Raw genomic sequence first — 14985 nt, forward strand, 5'->3', positions numbered from 1 at the left:
ATATATTTGTTTAATCTGCAGTAAAAAAAAAAAGGAAAACATACTTTTCTAAGCATATGAATGACATACTTCTAAAACAACATAATGATCAAGGTCATTTTCATTGTAAAAAGCAGAAACAAATTTAACAGGCCGCCTTGAAATCCCACTTTAAATAGTTTTTAATTTAAATATTTCAAAGTGAGTCTGCTCTTCAGATTAAGAGAAAGTGAAGCTTACATTAAAAAAAGCTACAATAGAACAAAATACTGAATTCTATTCTCATCTTATTCTCATTTAACACTTTGCATTTTAGATATGCAGTTCAGCATTCCACATGAGGCTGTCTTTATTTTCTTTAAGCCATGATTATGTCAAATTAATTCCTCTTTTCTGTGTGTCATGCAGTGCTAATAACATTACTAGGCTTGCAACATCTCAAGAGCTATTTAGTCACAAAAATGAATGCTCCAGAAAGTGAACTCTAAGAAAAATTGGACCATTCTGTTCATAAAGCCCATGTAGATGGCTCTGTAAACTCGGCGGTAGGGTTCAAGCTGTATAGCATGGATGAAGGCAGTGCAATACCTGCATCTTTGTTTTCCAGGGCTAGAAGCCCTAAGTCATTCCATCTTTGTGTGTCAGCTTAGTACCTCCCTTAGAAATTTAGTATGTAATAGGATCAATCCCAATAATTGCAGAGTTTGCTTAAGCACAAAGGGTTGAGGTTAGAACAACTACACACACCCCCACCCCTTCTGGGTTTTTCTTTTTCACCCTTTCTTTCTTTTTTCCTCCTTACTGGTAAGCAGTTTCTCTTTTGGGGAGCGGAGGTTAGCTTCAGTGAAGCTAAAGGAGCTAGCGTGAATGGCTGCTATCCACGTGGAATAAAGAGGGGTTGTAATCTTGTGTCAAAAATGTCTAGTTCAAGGATTTATAAATACAGTGGCTGTTGTAGATTCAGAAGGGTCTTGAGACTCTTTGGTCTGCAACTGTATGTAAATACTTTTGCTGTAGTAGCTGGATAGCAGATAATTGTTAGACACTGCAGTGGTATCATGGATACAAGATTTTTGATGCTGGGGCTTCTTTGATGTTGGGATGTGCGAAGGGTTTTGATTCTGTGGCGGCACAGATTCCCTTCTGCAGCCCCCTTTCCTGCCGTTTGTTTCTGATTTAGCACAATGTGTGCTTTCCCGTGTCCCCTGGAGCAGCTTTGTGGGAAAGGTATGCTGTAATTGGTTTATAACCATTCATAATGACCTGGCAACCTGGTATGAATAGCAGCGGGGAGCAACTTAACTTGTGATTTATTTAAGTAAGCTACATGGATGAAAGGTACTCCCAAGTGTACAAGTTGAGCTAGTTGCCTAATTGGATGTAAATTTTCACATGTAGTTTGGAAGGAGAGGGTTTTGTTCTGAAGGGCTGAATTTGGATTTATGAGCGAGCCTCTGGACTGCTAAACCAGTTTGTGAGCAAAGTTTAATGGTGTCTTTTTTGGGGATGTCTCAGTTTTTGAATTCAGTAAGTGCTGTGTAATACCCTTGTCATTTGTAAAGCTAATGGAATATTAACTTAAGATTTTTATTTACAGTTAGAATATCTGACCTTGCTTTTGGTGCAGTAACGCTAACTTTGACTTTTTAAAAGGCAGGATTGGTGCTGCTGCTTTGGTTGTAGTCTTTCACCGGTGAGCTGTCATTGCATTCCTGCTTGTTTTGTCAAGGCTCCAATGACTTTTTCTCACACAACACCCATGATACGAGCCACCCACCAGCTGCAGGGCATGATGATTCGGCAGGCAGTACGACAGCCTTGGTAGTTGTAAGGCCATGGGTAGTAGCCCATGAGAGGCTCGCAAATTCTCTGGCACTGTGTGTAGCTTCGTCGGCATTCAATGCAGCACACGCCTAGGTGATCCAGCATGGGGTCAAAAGCCATCCCCTCACCTTCCAGTTGCTGAAATGTAAAATATTAAGTGTCATCCCAGTGCTCTAGTTCTCAGGGAACGTAGAATGTACTGATGCTCCTGTTAACCCTACAAAGGGTGAAAACTGAAATCTTGGTCCTGTTGAAGTGAACAGAACTACCACTAACTGACCCGTGCATCTTGCTGCTTGGTTTTTTTTTTTCCTTTTATCTTGCTCTGGGTAATTGCACAAATCCTACACTTCTACCGTGTGAAACAGAAAGAACAGGGAGCTCTAACTTCATTATTTTTCTTCTACAGTCCTTGCAAAAGCTCTAGCAGCAGTAACCTCCCAAGTTTTAAATATTAGCGATGAAAAAGATGTCAAGACAGTTATCTGGGTCTTCTGTGTAGATGACAATGTCTGAAGTGTACACTGTGTTTTTAATGTTTTAAATTTTGTATTTTAGTGCTTTTCACAGCATTCCCAGGAAACTATGCAGTAAGCTGTATTACCCTGTAAGTTTCTGACTGTTCCTCCCTTGTCTTTCAGTCTGCTTTTTTTTCCCCTGCCTCTGCCACACTTAGGTGCGTTGTGGACAGTGAGAATTCTGTGTGTTCTGTATCTGACAGTATGGAGTTACATGGAGCAAGGCATGCATAAAATATGTAAAAGCAGGTTCTTACACTGCCTTCAGGCTTCAAAATTCCTTTACTCCTTTCTGGGGGGAAAAAAGTAACGTGGATATTCTGCTTTTTGAAACTCATTTGTTCTTCTCTCCATTGGTTATATTTCAAGAAAAGCAGCAACAAAGAGCAAATGCCAGAATAATGCTTAGCTTTTTACCTGAGCATTTTTCATTCAGAAAGCTAGCAGCACACTGAAAAGGTGAGGCATGGAAAGGTGCCATCTCTTGTCTGGGCTTGTTCAGGATGCTAGTGACAGCTTGGTGTCATTTGGGCCCCCAGCAACCCGTTCCCAGTCCTGAGAGCAGGGAGGGTGGCACTTCCTTGGGCAGGATTTATCATCCTTGAATTCGGATACTTGCAGTATGAACTTTACACCTGAGCTTGTCATTCACACCCCACTCATAGTGGGTGAAGAGAAATAACCTCTAGGAAGGATTTAATTCGTCCTGCAGGAAAGACCTACAGTATAATTAATGGTCCTTTTGAATCGAATGAATCTGTCTAAAGAAAGCTGGGATACAGGGCATCTACACGATAGCTGTTGGTGAAGGTGAATCCCACCCTGCGGGCTGGGGGAAGTCTGCGGAGTGCCCGACTGGATGTTCCCCATTTGGCCCAGGGGGGCTCTGGCTGGAAGAAGAGACCCGTGGCCGTTGTTCTGCCCTCCAAAGACAGGGCAGCTCAGACCCCATGGACGTGGTCACGTTAGTAGCTGCGAGGAGAAGTTAGATTCCAGCGCTACCGCTGTTTTACTGACCTCGTGAGACAGTAGATTTAGATCCACTTTATTTGGAGTGATTAATTTAAGTTTAATTAAGGAATGTCAACTCGGCAGAATGCTGTCACAGTATAATGATCTCCTGCTGTTGCATAAATGTCAAGTCAAAGCTGGGACTTATTTCCAAAGCAGGAGGCATTTATCTTGTGACAGTGTCGTATTAAAATGACTTGCTCCTGCTGCACCAAATGGTGGGTGTAAATTGTCTGGCGCTGGTGCAGTAGACTGGAAGGTGCCTGCTGCACAGTCCGTGTTCCTGCAGCACAGCAAAGGTGCTGGGACACAGCGGGGCGGCTCCTGTGCTCCTTCTGTGGGCTGCTTTGTGTCAAAGACTGCAAAACCTGTTCTCACTAGTCGTCTTCCACCCGCTGTTGCTGTCTCTAAACGGGTTCTCCTCTGTGAGTTGCTTGCGCTAGATCAGGGCCGTTTAGCCTGATAGAGAGGAGGCTGAGAAAACAGATTTATTTGGCCTAACCAGAAGCTTTTTGCAACCAGACAGGGCTACTGTTTTCCTCTCTAGCGGTCATTTCTGATGCTAATTTCTGTTCGAGGGCAATGTTTCTGGCTACTGGGCTCTCTCCTCACATTGTCAGCAAATGATAGGGTTTAACTGTCTGATCAAGACCAGCTTTGGTTTGTTTTCAGAAGGTGCTGTCCTTGTCAGATCTCTCTCTGGTGCTGCTTCCGTATGAACCTGGAAACCCTGAAAAGCAACTTGGCATCGACTTGCCTTCATCTTGCCACCCCGAGCATCAGACTGAAGTCTAATGAAATGAAAGCTGGGATGAGGGAGGGAGGGCTGAGGGAAGACTGTTTTGAGCTTCTTCGGTATTTTACGAGTCTGTAATTTCAGAGGGAAGCTGAACAGGCAAAGACTGCGCGGACATACCTCGTGTCACCAGTGGTACCTGTCTGCAACAGTTCTGGTCTCTGAAAGAAGATTACAATGCAAATACTTACATTATATGGGTTGTCTGGATTAAGTGTTTGATCGGTTTCTTGTCCCATTGGCCTGGTTTCATTAGACTGGTGGTCAAGCTCTTGAGTCAGCTGCGTGGTGGGTGACCTGGCGTTTACTTCCTCAGTAGCAGCTTCCAAGTCTTCCATACCAAAGTTAGATTCTGATTGGCGTTTGTTTCTCTTCATTTCTCTCCTCTGGTTATCTGAAGAAATAATAATGAGATAATAACATGACCTTCAGCTCATACTTGTGTTTATCCACACATTATCCATGGCTTCAGTCATTTCTTCAGATATGAAAAAAAGGGGGTGGGGGGCGGCACTGAGGGGCAGAGGGAAGGATGGAACTGTGTGGTGGCAAACTTGATGAGCATCCCCATGGGAGCTGCTGGCCATCCTGTGTTGTATCTGCAGCCAATGTCACTCCAAAGGGGTGTGAGACTGCCTTCCCCGCCCCCCCCCCCCCCGGCTTCTTCCCCTTGAGACAAAACGCATGTGAGGAGATTTGTTGGGGGTTTTTGACCCACCCTGTGGTCACTGATGTTAACTCAGCAGCAGTTTCCAGCGCTAGCAAGACCAGTCATGTGCATCTCATTTTTTTTTAAAGTGCTTTTGTGACAGATTGGTGCCCCGGTGCCAAGGGCAGCTGGTGAGCCTGGTGGAAACAGCTTCTGGACAGCTTTCATACTGCTTTTTTGTTGCCCAGTGGGATGTGCAAGGTCACGAGAAAAGCAGAAAATATTGGCAGTTTGGATCAACAGATGCTCTAAAATGGGGGGGGGGGGCGGGGTTCTTCCTTTTCCCTTCTTTGCGTGTTCTAATATTAACTGGAACAAGGAGGAGTGAATCTTTTCAAGTCATCTTCTCTCCTCCCAGGCCTGGAAGTCACCTGGAGAAGCTGTCATCTCCCTGGTGACTCCTGAACACCTTTACTAAGCTTGGTTCTGGGTAATGGGAATTCTTCAGTCCTGGGACTGGCCCCAGGACCCTCATAAACTTCATAGACCAGTTGCCCAGCTAAAGCATCTCGTCCTTCCACTGCACTGAAATCCTCTGGAGAAGCGGGGTAGGAAACAGGACAGGCTGTGGTCCCAGATAGATCAGAAGCTTTTGACGTCCCCCAGCTCTTGGCTAGATACAGTTGTCCTGCTACCTGGGGTCAGCTGCCTAAACATATTGGGGGCTAGTTTAAGCTGTTGTCTTGTCCTTCTGTAGGAGGCTGACCTCCCTGGGAATGTTTCACCTTGTAGTAAGTCACCAATGTGGGCCATATAAATACAAATTTATGTGTAATACAAATAGGATTTTATACGAAATACAAGCATGGAAAATGTCCAGCAAGTGTGAATAAACTCCAAACCTGCAATCTTGGCACCAACCCAAGAGGGCTTGGGAAGATGGAGGAAAGGATCTTGGTTTCCCAGATGTGCCGGTCTTGGTGGCAAACTTGATTTGGGGAAGGCACTTAGATGAAGGGAGGGATAACATACTTCTCAAATAAAAGAAGTGTTACCTTTGGGATATGTTGGTCGCAGCCAGAAAATTGGAAGATCCCTGCAAAGCTCTAAAATTTTGGGGCTTAGGAAACTGTTATGCTTGATAGGCTCGTCTGCAGCCACCCAGATAAGGGAGTTTTCGTCAAATCTCACAGGCATGATTTCATCTTCCTGCAAATAGAAGAGCATAAATCCTTTGCTGATCAGTGAACAGTCATGTGTCTGCTTGCTGTTAATTCTTGAGCATCAAACTGTATAATCATCTGCTGCAGCTAATGCTGAGCATCCTTGTATTTCATGAATGTGAAACGATTGTACTGAGCCAAAGCCTGAGTAAAGGTTGTCGCCACTGAAATGAATGGCAAAACTACTGTCAGCTTTGCTGGGGCTAAGATTTCACCTGTCTCTCTTGGAAGGCTTTTGCCCCATGTGTAAGGACTAGGTTCAGAGATCTTTCAGCCCAAAACACCAGATTTTCAGGTGGTAGAAACTGTGAAGATTCACCACCTTCAGCAAAGCAGCAATGAAATACGCCAGTAAAACCAAGACCCTAATATTTTATCATGCCCTTTACTCATTTGATGTACTCCCAAGATATTACTGTATTTACAGTAGGGGTGGGGGGAGAATCTTGTTCAGAAGCTTTAGGATTATAGCCTGAGAACTGCTCCAGCTTCCAGTTTTAAGTCAATGTGATTGGTCTGATTAAAGGTCTTGTTTGGTGAAAGCAATTCAATTGACCAAAAGCTTGAAGTGCAAGTTAAAGGAGCCTGCCTTTTTGAAGTGTACCCTGCAGGTTTTTGGTTCATATCTTCAAAGTAATGTAGGAAAATGCCAGTGATTGATTCTTTAAAGTTGTTAGTTCAAAGTATTATTTTACATAAAAATGTGTAAGTATTTTATAGCAACAGTGAAATATTAAAAGAAAAGCAACTTTTGAATCATGAAACCCAGTATGATTCAAAGCTAAAATTCTAAATTGCTTCCATAAAAGTTATCAAAACTTGTTATATAACAGACTAGATCAATTTATTCTGTCGAGTTGTTGTTCCTTTAGTGTGTTTATTGATTTCTTTTGTAGGTCTCAAGTCATTTCAGTTCGCTATCCAATCTGTCTAGTGAGAAGTGCTCTTTATTTATATTCTCCCACTTAAGCTTTTATCAGCATCAGAAATATCTGAATCTAGTTTTCAGAAATAAAAATACCCTTTGTTTCTGTTTGAGATGATCCCGACTTGTGAGCAGGCAGAGTTTGGGTACCTAGAAAATCTTGGTTTAATCAACCATTTTTATAGGTAGTGTTGGTTATGATACGTGTTGTAAGAAAACAGCATATGCATACTTTCTCCTAAATACATATGTGTCTGGGAGAGGACTTGATCTAGAGAAATAAATACTGCTTTGTGCTATTCCTGTCATACCTAACCTGGAAGGTCAAGCAATGAGGGAAGGTAAGAATCCCAACAGTAGCACTAAGTCACCTGCTTGTTTTGGCCTCGGTGCATGCGATTTATTGCAGCAGTTGTGTAGGTGATGCATCTTTGGAGAAGACGCACAGAAAACAGGACAAGGAAATAGGTCCACTGTAGCCAGGTAGAAGATTAGAAATATCTTCTTGACTGTTTCGGGATAATGTCTTCAGGAATGTGACTTCGTTCTTACAAAAAGATGAAAAATTGAAACCTTGACTTTAGACAATAGCGCTAACAAAGTCAAGAAGCCCAGACTGCCTTTAAAATAAGGCAAGGCAGGAGAGGTGTAGATCTCTGCCTGGAATTTGCACAAGATTTCTTCCCCATGATGGGGAAAATCCCACCAACTTCAGGGGGCTTTAACATCACTGCCGCCTTGCTGACTAGGTTTAGAGACACCTTTCTCCACTTCGTTTTGAAGTGGATGTAATCACCGCAGCGCTGCAGGTAGGTGCAGCCTTAACGGTGCCTCTCTCCCAGCTAATTGTATCTGCTCTTGTTTCCTCTGGAGTGGAGCAACAGGGAAAAGGGTTGTGGATCTCCTGTGATCTCCTGCTGGTAGCAGAGCCCCCACCAGCATCCAGGCTCAGCTGCACTTGAATCACTGGAGCTAATCCTGTGTGAGTGATGTGTTTGGGGGGTCTGAGCTCCAGGAAACTCAGGCTTTGCACACCTAAAGCAATAGGCTTTTTTACAAATGTGACGTAAGGAGAAATTCTAGCAGTGTATCGGTGAAAACTGCAGCGTTTGTGGTGGTTGTGATGCAGATTCCATGAAATTTGGTTATCACGGTGTCCTAAAATGAAGTCCGATGCTGTCAAAGAAGGCAAATCATTGATTTAACTGTCATTTCTTCTGAGTTAGCTGAATTTTTGCAATAACGCTTTCCACATTTCCCCTTTATTGACTATTTCAGAGGACTGGAGTGATGGAGTCCCTGCTTCTGCTCAAGAGTGTTGATAGAAATCTCCTTGGATCTACCACAATCCCTCTTTGCACTGACTAAAGCACCTGCTGCTTTAATGCCTCTCCCTTCCAGCTTTGGGCACAGCCTGATCTTAGGCAGGTACTTCTTTCACTGAGGTCTCCTACAGATCTGGTAAAAACTGGTCTGTGGCTTCCTCCACTCAGTAATCTGTGTCCTCTCACAGTGCCCCTGGCTATAGTGGCACATCTGACACCAATCTTGCTGTTCTTATCTTTCAGAGACCCCTCGCAATCAGTCAATGAAGCCTCAGCTATCCCACCCTACCCTCAACAACGCTACCACTATCCACAGTAGCTCTCAAATGTCATTTTTATTTGTATTTAAATATTGCTTTATGACCCTCTCTATACAAAGATATATTAAAAAAAAAAAGTTACCCCTTACCAGCTCAGATGAGAGGCTCACTTTAGTCATCGCATCAACTTCAGGGACGTGAGCTTTTGGCTGAGCTTTGATGTAACACTTTTCTCCTTCAGCAAAACGGATTCCAGTTATGCCCTGCAAAAGCAGAAGGCCGGGGGTTGTGTGCAGCCCTCCAGCTCCACACCACCCCCAAGAAAGCACTCAAGCTCTGCTAAAACTGCCACTGCTTTTTCAGTCTGAAGGTTAAATCTTATTTAAAACCAGATGCAATGAAGCGCTCTTCCCTCATCCTTTTAGCTTTACAGTTTTGGTCAGATGGGTCTAGAAGTTTTCACTCTAGTTCTGAAAGATGGGGGTGTTTTATGTAAGTGCCTCCATGCCCTCGCTGTAGGCTACTTGGAGTAGCTTTGTTAAGGAATTAGTTGACATGATTTGAACTGTAAATTAGCACCTAACGTAGGCAGCCTCAAAACTGTGTTAACTGGTGGTGCGGTACCCTTATGACACAGATTTACAAAAATATGGGGGCAGCTTGGTCCCATCAGTGGCTGTGACAGCAAGGGGAAGCTCGTGATGGGGAATTTGGTGCAGAAATCTGTGTGTGGGTCTTCCTTCATCTGGCCTACGGGGTGAAATGCAGTTGCCTAAACCATGGATGTCTAGTTTTAAGCAAGAGAAAAACAGCATCCTAGCAGCTCCAGAGGGCTGCAGGTCTCCTGCAAGTCCTGCATTGTATCTGCCAGCACTGCGCCAGCACCTTGGGCATCAATGTTTTGGCATGAGAGCCTTGTCTGCAGTTGATATGTTTCTGCTGTAGGTTTTCAGGTACCCATAAAAAAGCTGTCTTTCACATTATGAATTTAGATACCTCATTGTAGATGGCAAAACTTCTGTTTTTCATAGGGTTGCACAAGCTCTGTTTAACCACCTAAATATAATTATCTAGTGCCATTTGAGGTGTGCTGGTTTTCTGCCTCACCTCTAGATGCCAGGATGGGGGTGGGGTGGGCGGTATGTACATTGGTGTCATCATGACCCCTCTCCCCGTCCTCTTACAGGCATCATGGATGACTTGGGCACCTAGTGCAGCTTGAGATGAATGGTACTGAGGCACCTGAGTCTCAGCCTCTGTGCTTACAAGTCCTGTACCCCCATCAAAACAAAATGACTAATTCTAGAGCAGTGAGAGAGGGGATGGCTATGCAGGGATGGGTGCACAAGGGAATGAGACTCTGTGGTGCATCTAGCATGCTACGAGTATCCTAATACTGCTAAATCCAAGTCTTCGCTGACCGTGCAATCGTTTGAGCAGTGCGAGTCAATCCAAAGCTGCTAACGTAAATACTTGGCCGCTGGAAGCACGTGTCTTCAATTTCTTTCTCATTTATGTGTGTTCTTGGCTCAAAACTCAACTGGCAGCATCCCTTTGCTCTCACTGAACCTGACCCTAGCCTGCTGTAGTTACAAGTGGGCATTGTCCCTGGGAGGTCCCTTTAGCTGGTTGGTGGTGCAAGCTGATTTCTGACCTGGCTGTGACAGGCTGTAGCTTACCAGCAGCACATATGGAAGCAATATGAATTCAGCATCTCTCCAGTGGGCTGGTGCTTTTGTGCAGATGTGGAATGGCAAAGGCAAATGAAAAGAGCTGCTTATGGGTGCTCTTATCCAGCTGCTAATAATGTTGCTAGGGTGATGATAATGAGAGAGTTTCATAAAGGCTGAACTGCAGCTGTTGGGAAAGTCAGGGTCCTGGGTCCCCTGGTGTGGACTTGTTTGTACTTGCTGAGAAGCTAAGGAGATTAATTTCCTCACCTGTCTAGATTCAGTGAGGGCAAGGTGGCTGCTCCAGAAGCCCTGTCTAAATCTTCCCAGCAACATCATCTTTATTTTAGGTGCTGATTTGACTTACAGAGGACTTAACTCTGAAGTTGAGCGTTTAGCACTTGAGGATGTTAATTGCGAGATCTGGGCCCTGTAAATAGGTTTCCGTAACATCACATAGATGTGTCTTCAGTAGTTGAGAGGTGGTACAGCTCAGTGAATTACCCTATCCGAGCTGTTGAGCTCTGATGAGATTTGGCATCTGTTAGTCCAGTCTCTGCGCTGAGCAGCCACAGCCAAGATGCTGAGGGACTCAAATGTATTTGCTGTCAGCCCAAGTGGCCCAGCACCATGTTTAGCGCACGGATGCATAAGCTATGCTAAATGCCTCCATCCTCTCCCCTGGCCAGGAGCCATGGACCCAGGCCAAGCCATGCAGAGCAGGTCCCATCCCTGATCTCAGGGCAGAGCAAGGGCTGCTCAGGTCCAGCACTTTTTAGTGGTCTCTCCTTGATGTCTACTTGGCTTACTGTGTTGATCCTATGCTCCTAAATTGGTGACATGTGGGGGAAGGGGAGGTGGTTTTTCCAGTTCAAATCATATGAACTCATGCAAGAGCTGTGTCACAGCCTGCCAGAACATTTTTCAAGCAAGACCCCAAGGGCACATGTTGTAGCTCTGTTCAATGGTTTGACAATGCACAATGTTACATGGAGCCAAACTTGATGCAGCCTAATCCATACTGCTTCCTGGAGTGGGACCTAGCATGGCCTATCCCCAGAAGGCACTTAGACTTTGTTTTGGAGGAAACTGCCTATCTCACTGTGAAAGCAAGCCGGGGAGAGCAGGGGTGTTCATGTGGATAGCCTGGGGCTGGAACCTGAGACTGATTAGGGCGCAGAATTCAGGGCAGGGCACGATATCTTTAGGATCCAATGCTGGAGCATGTTACATGAAGGACAAAGGTGGCGGTACTTACAATCTGAAAATCATGAACTTCAACAGCCTCTTCACTCCCGCTTCCTGTTTTGAATGTCTCCAAGTTGTTTCCAGCATCTATTTCCATTGATCCATCTTGTACCTTTCCATTAATGCTCATAGTATAGTGAACGTTGTACACCTGGAATTGATAAAGGAGCAGTAGCGCATGTCAGTAGTTGCTTATTGCCTTCCTCCTACGCCAGGCAGTGGGTCAGTCTGACTGTCATAACCCCATTCAGCTCTGACCTTCTGTTTCTGTAGGCCTTTGATAAACCTCCAACAATTAACACCACACAACTGCAACACTTCACCACTGAGGCAGGCCAGCAGTGCAGCAGGTTGCCCAGAGAGGTTGTGCAGTCTCCATCCCTGGAAATTTTCAAAGCCCGACTGGGTAAGGCCCCGAGCAACCAACTCGGACCCCACAGCTGTCCCTGCTCTGAGCAGCAGGTAGGACTAGAGACCTCCTGAAGTCCCTCTTCCAGGGAGTACTCACAGTACTTCAAAAACGATGGGGGGTGAGTCCACATCCAGGCTCACTCAGGCTTAAAAACCTTCTTCTAGGTCATATTTTTGGAACTGCTTCTTATGCTGGCATGATTCCCAAAGGACAGAGGAGTGAACATCCTACTCTGAAGGAGGCCAACCCCTATTTATCTCTTAGGATGTTCTGCTGAGGCACAGGAAAACAGGTTTGTCTTGAATATGAACATGCTTTCCAACTTGTAATGGATGTGAACTTTGTTAAAATTGGATGTGAAGTTGTATAGACTTCTATTTTCTTTGTCAGCGTATTTGCTCTTATCCTATTTCCAATGAGGAGAGCTGCAGCATGGTTTGTATTTGCTGAAGGACCGCAATCTGTGGAGGGGTTTTGCGATTTTCTTGTGCAGCTTTGCTAAAAGTGCTGCACAAGCAGTTTACTTTTGGCCTTAAAAAAGCCTTACAGCATTTTAATGAAAAATTTACACTGACAGCTAGAGACAAAATTCTTCTCTCACCTTTGCTCAGGAAAACGTAAGATGCTAAAGATTTATGGTTCCTCAGTTATACAGATTCAGTTCCATATTCTCTGCTGTCTAGGACTCCTATTGAACGTGATCCATAAAACCAGACCAATGTACACCATCTGTCCTGCTACAGGCTGAGCTAGAGTTGAGACTTTGTTACCCCTGTCAGTTATGGGATAATTGAAGGATTTAAAATAATAATAATTTTTAAATTGCCTTATTATTATTTTTTTAAATGACCCATAACATCATTTTTACAGTTGCTTCCCAAACATTTGCAAGTCAGGTGTAGCTTTCTGAGTTTGAAGGCAGCTTAGAAAAATAACTCTAAGCTTTTTCAGTGTCTTCACCTGGAGATCAGCTTCAAAGCTTAATGACAACAAAGAATGTGACACATCTTACAAAGTGGAATTTAGGTGATGGGAGCAGTAAAAAAAAGGAAAAGTTTGTCCCATACTCCACAAATGCACCCGCCCTGTCAGAGTTGAATACGCTGTGCCCCCTCCCTGCCTACGGACCCGTTTGCATCCCTCTCCCTTTTCAAAAGCCTAGAAAAGCAGATGACTTTTACAGCATGTTGTGGAAGTCAGCAGCCTGTCCTGTCTTTTTGGTGTAAAACCTTTTATTTCCTTTCTGATTATCTGAATTATCCCTACGTGCCAGGTGTACCTCGCAGGAGGACCTCTGCTCCGGCTGCTGGGATTCGCACAAGGCTCTCCTTGATGAGGACTGGTGTGTGGCTGGAAGTGGTACAAAATTTCTTCCAAGGTAAATTCAAAGATACTAACTGCACTTATGGAGCAAGTTACATTCACACGTGCACCACCATGTTTCGAATACGGTTTAAACAAAAATCTTATGTGAACAGAAAGAAAGTTTGTATGTTAACATGTTCTAATGCTCCAAAGTTTGATTCTTAAACTGATCGGCAGCTTCTTGGGTTTTGCTCTTTGCATACAGGATTTTCCATGTACCCCAGTAAATGTAAATAATAAAACTTATCATGGCTGAAAAAACTGCTCCACAGCTGCTAGCCATAAATGCCTGTGTGTACACACAGTCACACAAACCACCAGAGTGAAATAATGGTGCCTGTTAATGCGTTAAATATAGCATTACATATTTGAGGGGCCAGGTAGAATCCGGACCAAGAATGCAGATGATGTGAAGAAGGAATTTACACATTTCAATGCCTTTTTTTGTCCTGAGAGCTGGAGTTTGCCCAGGATGTGAATCCCCAGGGACTTGTTGGGCTTTGAGTTTGCTGAGGATTTGCGAGCAAAAATCAATGTAGCGTCTGTGCTCTCAAAGATACGTTTCATGTTTGTTAAGAAATGTGCTTGCCGGAGGCTCCATCCCAACAGCCGGTGAAGATGATGATTATGGGTTTGGGGTTGTTGGTTTTTGGGTTTTTTTTTGAAAGCATGGAAAAAATTAAAGATCTGCTTAAAGAGGTCTTTATCGACCCCGCAAGATGAGTTTCCAGCCTGCGCCCCCCCTGGCGTGCCCCCAGCCCCGCCGGCCGCGCTCACCTGCCGCTCGGTGGCTTTCCAGAAGTAGAAGGCGCCGATGGCCCCGGCCAGGAGCAGGAGCGCCCCGGCGATCAGCACCGCCGCCCCCGCCTTCAGCAGCCGCCCCGGCCCGGGGGGCGCCGCCGCCCCGTAGGCCTGTGGAGAGCGCGGTGCTGGCTGCGGGCGGGGACCCCCGGCTGCCGGGGACCCCCGCCCGGGGACCCCAGTCCCAGCGTCCCGTCCTGACCCCACCACCACGCACCTTCCGCCGCCTCCCGGTCCTGACCCGCCCCGGCCCATGCTGATCCGGCCCGGTTACCACCCGTTCGGTCCCGACGCGATGCCCCCCGCATCCCGCCCGAACCGCACCGCTCGCTCCCGCTCCGTCGCGACCCGTCCCGCCGGTGCCGCCGGGCCGCACTCACGGGGGGCAGGCACTGCTCCACATCGTCGGGCCCCGCTCGGGCGATGGGCACCTTCTCGCAGCCCTCTGCCATGGCTGCCGCGGCAGGGAGAGCTGCCCCCGGCTCCGCCACCGCCCCGGCCCCGGCCCCGACGGGGGGCAGCACCGCCCAGGCCCGCCCCGGCCCCCACGGGGAGGGCAGCACCGCCCCCCTCCCGGGCACAATGAGCCCCTTCAGCTGCCCAGCAGCCGTCAGAGCTGTGACCCCCTATCCCAGCCCCGACCCCCATCCCCCCACCCCCGGGGCTTGCCTCCAGCTTTGGAGAAGGGGAGGGGGTCAGGGGCGTTGGGGATACTCGCGCTCCGTGTGCCACTGCGGACAAGGGGGTGCCCCGGCAGACAGCCATCGTAAAAAGCATCTTGTAAAATAGAACAGCATTTTAACGGCTTTTTTTGCATTTGCCAGAGCCATCTGCAGGCGCTGGAGCTGAGAAGCTGCCGGTCGGTGACTGCTCTGCAGAGCGCCCAGACGGCCGGGCCGGTGGCTGAGCCCTGCGGGGGCTGGGCATCGCCTGGGCGACGGGACAGCGAGCCCTGGCCGGCTCGGTGCGGGCAAAGCAC

General features: G+C 46.3%; 1 protein-coding gene and 1 long non-coding RNA gene across 3 annotated transcripts; one reads left to right on the top strand and one right to left on the bottom strand.

Annotated features, from left to right (window-relative positions):
- Nucleotides 1-14556, bottom strand: CNMD (chondromodulin). 2 transcript variants are annotated; one of them, XM_037378482.1, is made up of 7 exons: nt 14387-14556; nt 13983-14117; nt 11439-11579; nt 8660-8773; nt 5833-5986; nt 4320-4522; nt 1-1941 (listed from the first exon to the last, which is right to left on the bottom strand). In XM_037378482.1, exons 1-7 carry the CDS (start codon nt 14456-14458, stop codon nt 1726-1728), a joined length of 1035 nt encoding a protein of 344 aa, XP_037234379.1. In that variant the 5' UTR covers nt 14459-14556; the 3' UTR covers nt 1-1725. The 2 variants fall into 2 exon arrangements, with proteins under 2 accessions (XP_037234379.1, XP_037234378.1); XM_037378481.1 differs by having other exon boundaries at nt 13983-14529.
- LOC119143841 lies at nt 11596-13852 on the top strand. Its single transcript, XR_005102846.1, has 3 exons — nt 11596-11890; nt 12005-12132; nt 13114-13852. It is a non-coding gene; the product is annotated as an uncharacterized LOC119143841 (long non-coding RNA).
- Nucleotides 14557-14985: the final 429 nt, after the last annotated feature.

The sequence above is a fragment of the Falco rusticolus genome, chromosome 2 (genome assembly GCF_015220075.1).
Source record: "Falco rusticolus isolate bFalRus1 chromosome 2, bFalRus1.pri, whole genome shotgun sequence".
In the NCBI taxonomy this organism is placed as follows: Eukaryota; Metazoa; Chordata; class Aves; order Falconiformes; family Falconidae; genus Falco; species Falco rusticolus.

Coding starts and splice junctions, on each gene's coding strand:
- CNMD (XM_037378481.1), bottom strand. CDS start 14,261: ATGGGCCGGGGCGGGTCAGGACCGGGAGGCGGCGGAAGGTGCGTGGTG. Junction 11,580..13,982: donor GGAAAGCCACCGAGCGGCAG/GTGAGCGCGGCC, acceptor TATCAATTCCAG/GTGTACAACGTTCACTATAC. Junction 5,987..8,659: donor TGAGCCTCTCATCTGAGCTG/GTAAGGGGTAAC, acceptor TTCTATTTGCAG/GAAGATGAAATCATGCCTGT.